Source organism: Paroedura picta, chromosome 3, assembly GCF_049243985.1.
Source record: "Paroedura picta isolate Pp20150507F chromosome 3, Ppicta_v3.0, whole genome shotgun sequence".
Lineage (NCBI taxonomy): Eukaryota > Metazoa > Chordata > Lepidosauria > Squamata > Gekkonidae > Paroedura > Paroedura picta.
Genome location: NC_135371.1, coordinates 9,433,049 through 9,439,746, shown reverse-complemented (window position 1 = coordinate 9,439,746; position 6,698 = coordinate 9,433,049). Strand labels below are relative to the sequence as shown.

At 52.0% G+C, this 6,698-nt stretch overlaps 1 protein-coding gene across 1 annotated transcript; it reads left to right on the top strand.

The window, feature by feature from the left end:
- The first annotated feature begins 86 nt into the window (after positions 1-86).
- On the top strand, positions 87-6,464 carry NFKBIL1 (NFKB inhibitor like 1). Its single transcript, XM_077331154.1, has 5 exons — positions 87-181; positions 1,767-2,083; positions 3,987-4,099; positions 4,645-4,762; positions 5,611-6,464. Exons 2-5 carry the CDS (start codon positions 1,795-1,797, stop codon positions 6,153-6,155), a joined length of 1,065 nt encoding a protein of 354 aa, XP_077187269.1. The 5' UTR covers positions 87-181; positions 1,767-1,794; the 3' UTR covers positions 6,156-6,464.
- Positions 6,465-6,698: the final 234 nt, after the last annotated feature.

Sequence of the window (6,698 nt, the reverse complement as noted above, 5' to 3'; positions counted from 1 at the left end):
TTCCACACGAGCCCTAAAACACGGAGCACCAAGTATGGGCAAAAGAAGAATCGCTCCACTTTTAGATGATTAAATGAAGTCACATCCGCCCTCAACTCAGGGTGTTCTGTTTTCCTCTTCCCCTGTGAACATCGCACTGGCCAAAGACGAAGTGCGCTATGCTGCGTGGAGACTTGATAAGGTAATCGTGATTCAGTGGGATTTAGGGAGGGGGACACGTGGAGAAGTCAGCAAGAAAAGGAGGAGAAGAAGAAGAAGAGTTGGTTCTTATATGCCGCTTTTCCCTACCCGAAGGAGGCTCAAAGCGGCTTACAGTCGCCTTTCCCCCATGAAGGGGGAAAGTTATTGTATAATTATTACTGGGGATGGTGGTGGTACAGTCCCACTTGGCTCTTTCCCCCGTCTTTATCTTCACAACTCTATAAAGTAGATTAAAGGTAAAGGTAAAGGTATCCCCTGTGCAAGCACTGGGTCATGTCTGACCCTTGGGGTGACACCCTCCAGCGTTTTCATGGCAGACTCAATACGGGGTGGTTTGCCAGTGCCTTCCCCAGTCATGACCGTTTACCCCCCAGCATGCTGGGTACTCATTTTACCGACCTCGGAAGGATGGAAGGCTGAGTCAACCTTTAGCCGGCTGCTGGGATTGAACTCCCAGCCTCATGGGCAAAGCTTTCAGATAGCTGCCTTACCACTCTGCGCCACAAGAAGCTACCAAAGTAGATTAGGCTGAGAAAAAATGAGGGCCCCATAGTTAAACAACGAACAGCTTCAGAGTCCAGTGCCACCTTTAAGACCAACAAAGATTTATTCAAGGCGTGAGCTTTCGAGGGCAAGCACTCTTCCTCAGACTATGAACTGACCCTCGTGACAGTGGGAATATATAAGCAAAAGTTAATCCTGTTAAGTAAACTGTGTCACAACGTCCAAATAGAGCCATATGATAATTATTTGCTAAAACAGCCAATCAGTCTCCTAGAATTCAGTTGTATAAGAGAAATAAAACTGTCTATGTCACTGATCAGCCATTTGCTGCTGGCCCCATCTGTCTCCATACAAGTGTGAAACATTCCTACAAGTAGATCCCACTCCCCCACATGCAGCCAGCTGGGTGAACTTGGGCTCGCCACAGCACTGATAAAGCTGTTCTGACTGAGCAGGAATATCAGGGCTCTCTCAGCCTCACCCACCTCACAGGGTGTCTGTTGTGGGGAGAGGAAGGGGAAGGCGAATGTAAGCCACTTTGAGACTCCTTCGGGTAGGGAAAAGCAGCATATACTAACCAACTCTTCTTCTTCAGTAATCTCAGGGCTCCCTCAGCCTCATCTCCCTCACAAGGTGTCTGTTGTGGGGAGAGGAAGGGGAAGGCAAATGTAAACCACGTTGAGACTCCTTTGGGTGGAGAAAAGCAGCATATAAGACCCAATTCTTCTTCTTCTTCAGTAATCTCAGGGCTCCCTCAGCCTCACCTCCCTCACAGGGTGTCTGTTGTGGGGAGAGGAAAGGGAAGGCGACTGTAAGCGGCTTTGAGCCTCCTTCGGGTAGAGAAAAGCGGCATATAAGAACCAACTCTTCTTCCTTCTTCCACTTCCTCTTCTTCTTCATCACCACCACCACCACTAAGCTGGCTCTCTACCCTCCCAAAATCCTGCCACCCACCCAAATCTCCAAGACTTGGCAACCTCAGGTGTCGGAATCTCATGGAATCGATATCCGTCCTGACTTCCCACCCTGTAACTGCTGCTAAACCTGTCTCTTCCCCACAGCCTGTCCAACTCCAGCCCTCGGGACTAAATGCCTGTCCTCATGGCATCGGGGTACCAGCATCGCCTGTGGCGCTACGTCGATGCGAGTCGTCGGCGCAAGCTGCGCAGGCTGCTGCGGCGTCACAGGCGAGCGCTGGATCTGGGGGAGGCCGCGGAGCGCAAAAGCCGGACCCCCCTGCACCGATCCTGCGCCCGGCAGGACCACAAAACCGCCCTCCTCTTGATGAAGTATGGAGCGGACCCCTTCCTTGTGGATCAGCGTGGAGACACGGCCCTGCACGTAGCTGCCCGGCAAGTGGCGCGTAAAGGAGGCACAGGTGAGACCCAGCAGTTGAGCCCCCGGCTTCCTCTGCAGGTGGGGATCTGGGGTTGTTTGCCCTGGGAGGCAGGACGGAGGATCTCTATCCTTCCCCTCATTTTGTATCTTGGTAGCCTGTCCTGATGCAACTTGCCTTAAGTAGGGTGGGGAGACGTTCGTCCACTCAACTATTGCAAACCTTTAGGAGTTTATTATTATTATTATTATTAATTACATTTCTATACCGCCCTCCCCTAAGGCTCAGGGTGGCTCATATAGAACTAAACAGGATAATACATTGAACTCAGTTATTATTATAATAATATAATCTGGCATGCCAGTAATAATGAACAGAGGAATAATATTTTAACATGGCAAACAATCTAACACAGGGGTAGTCAACCTGTGGTCCTCCAGATGTCCATGGACTACAATTCCCATGAGCCCCTGCCAGCAAATGCTGGCAAGGGCTCATGGGAATTGTAGTCCATGAACAGCTGGAGGACCACAGGTTGAATATCCCTGTTTTTAACAGGCCTATGGTTGGTCATATCTGTCGCATGGGTTCAAGTGGGGAGGTCCAAGGGAACTCCCTGGTTTGAGTGGAGTCTGGGTTGCGTGGTCCCTCTTCCTTCCCTTTCTAAGGGATAGAGCCAGTTTGGTGTAGTGGTTAGGAGTGCGGAATTTTAATCTGGCATGCTGGGTTAGATTCTGCACTCCCCCACATGCATCCAGCTGGGTGATCTTGGGCTCGCCACAGCACTGATAGAGCTGTTCTGACCAAGCAGTGATATCAGGGCTCTCTCAGCCTCACCCACCCCACAGGGTGTCTGTTGTGGGGAGAGGAACGGGAAGGCGACTGTAAGCCGCTTTGAGCCTCCTTTGGGTAGGGAAAAGCGACATATAAGAACCAACTCTTCTTCTTCTTCTTCTAGATGGCCATAAGAGCCATGGTGGACGAAATTGCTGTCAAGTTTCAGGTGACTCCGTAAGGTTTTCAAGGGAAGAAATGAAAAGAAGGGGCTGGCTGGTAGCTGCCTCTACATAGTAATCAGGGACTTGCTTAGCAGTCTCCCACCCAAGCACTAACCAGGGCTGGCCATGCTTGGTGAACATCATGCGTAGAAAGGTACTAAAGCACAAGGAGACTCCATACTGTATACCAGCTCTGGCCCTTTCTCAGATCTGAATGTGGAGTTTCTCAGTATGACCATTAGGAATACAGTTGATTGCAGGGCATGAATTGTTGAAAAAAACTGCTAAATCATAAAATCATAGAGTAACAGAATTGGAAGGGACCTCCTGGGTCATCTAGTCCAACCCCCACACAATGCAGGACACTCCCATCCCAATTGCTCATCCCCTGTAACCTGCCACCCCCTTGAACCTTCACAGAATCAGCCTCTCTGTCAGATGGCTATCCAGCCTCTGTTTAAAAATCTCCAAACATGGAGAACCCACCACCTCCCGAGGAAGCCTGTTCCACTGAGAAACCGCTCTCACTGTCAGGAACTTTTTCTGGATGTTTAGATGGAATTTCTTTTGAATTAATTTCAACCCATTGGTTCTGGTCCGTCCCTCCGGGGCAAGAGAGAACGACTCTGCTCCATCCTCTACAACAGTGTTCCCCGACCACTGGGCTGCGGTTTGTTACCGGGCCATGGAGGCCTCGGTACCAGGCTGCGGTGGGGGGGGGGAGGCGCGGGTGCCCCCCCCCGGTCCCCAGTCCTCCCTCCCCACCCCCGTTCCCCAGCCCGAAAAAGGTTGGGGGCCACTGCTCTACAAGGCAGCCTTTTAAAATATTTGAAGATGTTTATCAGATCCTTTCTTGTCCAGGTCCAAACTATGAATGTCTTGCATCCATCTCTTATTTTCCTCGGTCAGAGTGGCATCATTAATCTCCTTTTTTCTCCCTCCCGTAGTGTACGAAGACCTTTTCGTTCCGTTGCGAAATCAGTGCCCAACTGCCTTGAGCATCAGAAACAGAGATGGAAAGACACCAGGGGAGCTTTTGGGACAGGCGGAAGACAAACAGGTAGAAATGCAGCCCAGTAGGGGAAGAGTGTAAGGGGAGGGCTGGATATGAGGCTTAGGAGGTCCCTGGCCTCAAAGAGCTACCTCAGGGCATTTTCTGTCCTGGCCCCTACCTGGCGGAAGGAGCTTCCGGAACACATTCGAGCCCTCTTAGAACTAGCACAGTTCCGCAGGGTTTGAGCTCTTCCTCCAGGCTTTTGGTTGGGCCCAAAACTAAACAACATCCTACCTATTTCATGGCCTCACCCATCTATCAGTTACCAACCTTGAGTAGAAGAAACTCCAAATCACTGCCAGATTCTTGCCTGCTCTGAGGGTTGAGAGGCCACTGCTGTATTTAACCTGTTGTGCCAATGGCTTTTAAAATTAAGTTTAAATTGTATTTGTTTTAAATTCCGTAGTTAAACTTTTATGTTGTACATCACCCCGAGCCTGGATAGGGCAATGTAGAAATCACATAAATAAATCAATATTTATCTTCAGATGCAATGCGAAAAAAGAAAAAGTCATTTTCCCCAAACGTGGAAATCCTGTTGTTTTCTGCAGTGCCCTCAGGAGATGCTGGAAGACCTCGATGCAAAACGGGAGGCCGACAGGGAGTGGAATCGCAAACTCCTGGGCGAATTAGAAGACGAGTACCAGGAGACCTGCTGGCGGTATGAAGGTGAAGAAGAGAGTTGTCGCCTACATTTCAGGTTCCCCATCGACAGCAATCAGGTGTAGCCACAAGCAGCCTTAGACTCCATCATGTTACCTGTCCTGAGTGGCAGCTGCTCTCCAGGGCCTCGTGTTACAGATCTTTCACGTCACCTGCTGCTGGTCCTTTTAAGTGGGGTTGCTGGGGATTGAACCCATGAACTTTGGCGTGCCGAGCAGATGCTGTGCTACCGATCCACAGTCCCCCAACCCAACCAGAGTGGGAATGAGCCTTGGAAGTCCTCAGCCTCAAATGCTCAACACTGGTTTAGAGTCCTCATCCCTAGACACGGAACAAACCGTAGTTGGCCGCTCCAAGGCCACAGCAAAGAGCGGTTTGTGGCAAACCAGGAAACCTTCTGCTCGCCAGCCTGGATGATGGGGATTCTGGCAACCTGATTGGCCACGCAGATTATTGTTTAATGCTGCTTTGGGCAGCCACTGTCATTACCCCACTAAGGTCATCAGTGTGTGAATGAAGGGAAATTGTGGCAGGCGTTTTAGGATTGCGCCCACTGTGGTGTCAGGATCCCAAATGTGTCCACAAGCTCTAAAGTCCAGGAACCTCTAGAGCAGGGGTAGTCAACCTGTGGTCCTCCAGATGTCCGTGGACTACAATTCCCATGAGCCCCTGCCAGCAAACGCTGGCAGGGGCTCATGGGAATTGTAGTCCATGGACATCTGGAGGACCACAGGTTGACTACCCCTGCTCTAGAGTAGACGAGAGTAGACGGAAATAGGATAGCAGCTTCATGTTTGTGTTCATGTGTGACTCCCTTTTGATGACCCCCCCTTTCTTTTCGCCCCGTTCTCTAGAGGATTTCTACACGACCGGTCCGAACCCAGAAACCTACGAGGACTGGGCTGATCGCATCTCCCGCGAATACAGCCAGAAACGTAGGCGAGCGGAAGGTCCCCACCCCCACCAGCGGAAGCCTCGGGCGGAAGCCCAGAAACCTGCCCTGAAGCTCCGGAAACTCCAAGAGGAGCACCTCCTCTACGAGAAGCGCGCCCGGGCCAAAGAAGAAGAATTGAAGGCGGCCAAAAGAGCCCGTTACGAGGAAGGCTGCAGCCGGGTCTTCACCGACGATGGTTCCCGTCTTCTGAGTTATGCCGACATTCCCTGGCCGTGCCCGAGGGGGACGGCCGAGGAGATGGCCGCGGTGGCCCTCCACGGCACCGATCCCTCTGACAGAGCGGCTTACCGGCGCTTCCTCCGGCGCCAGCAGGCCCTGTGGCACCCGGACAAGTTTGCTCAGCGCTGCGGCGCACGCTTAGCCGCGAGGGACCGCCAGCGGATCTTGGACACGGTCACGGCCTTATCCCAGGCTTTCAACCGGCTAGCCGAAGCGGCCAAGTGAGGCGTAACGCTGTCCCCTCCGTTGCGGGTTGATTCAGTTTTGTCTCTGAGGATGCCGGGAGTGGGGAAGGGGGGGGGAGAGAAAAGAAGAACCGTCGGAGGTCTGCTGTTAAAAATGGCTTTTCTGGGGGTTTCTTTGGGGCTTCCGAAGAAGCATGGGATGAGGAAACAGGAACCACTTGATGTGATCAGGGGTTCACAAGACGATCTTTCTTCTGAGACAAGCAGTGCTAAGAAGAGGCAACGGTCCAGTCGGTTTTCCGGGGGAGTTTCCGGTTCAAATTTAAATAAATTTAGTATTTGCTGTGAAGCCGGGAGCAGCTTGTTAACACTGAGCAGAGTTGAGAGACCGCTTGGCATAACGGTTCGGAGCAGCGGCCTCCGATCTGGAGAACCGGGTTCGATTCCCAGCTCCTCCACGTGCAGCCAGCTGGGCGGCCTTGGGCCAGTCACAGTTCTCTCAGAACTCCCTCAGCCTCACCTCCCTCACCGAGTGCCTGTTGTGGGGGGAGGAAGGGGAGGCGACGGGAAGCCGCTTTGGGAC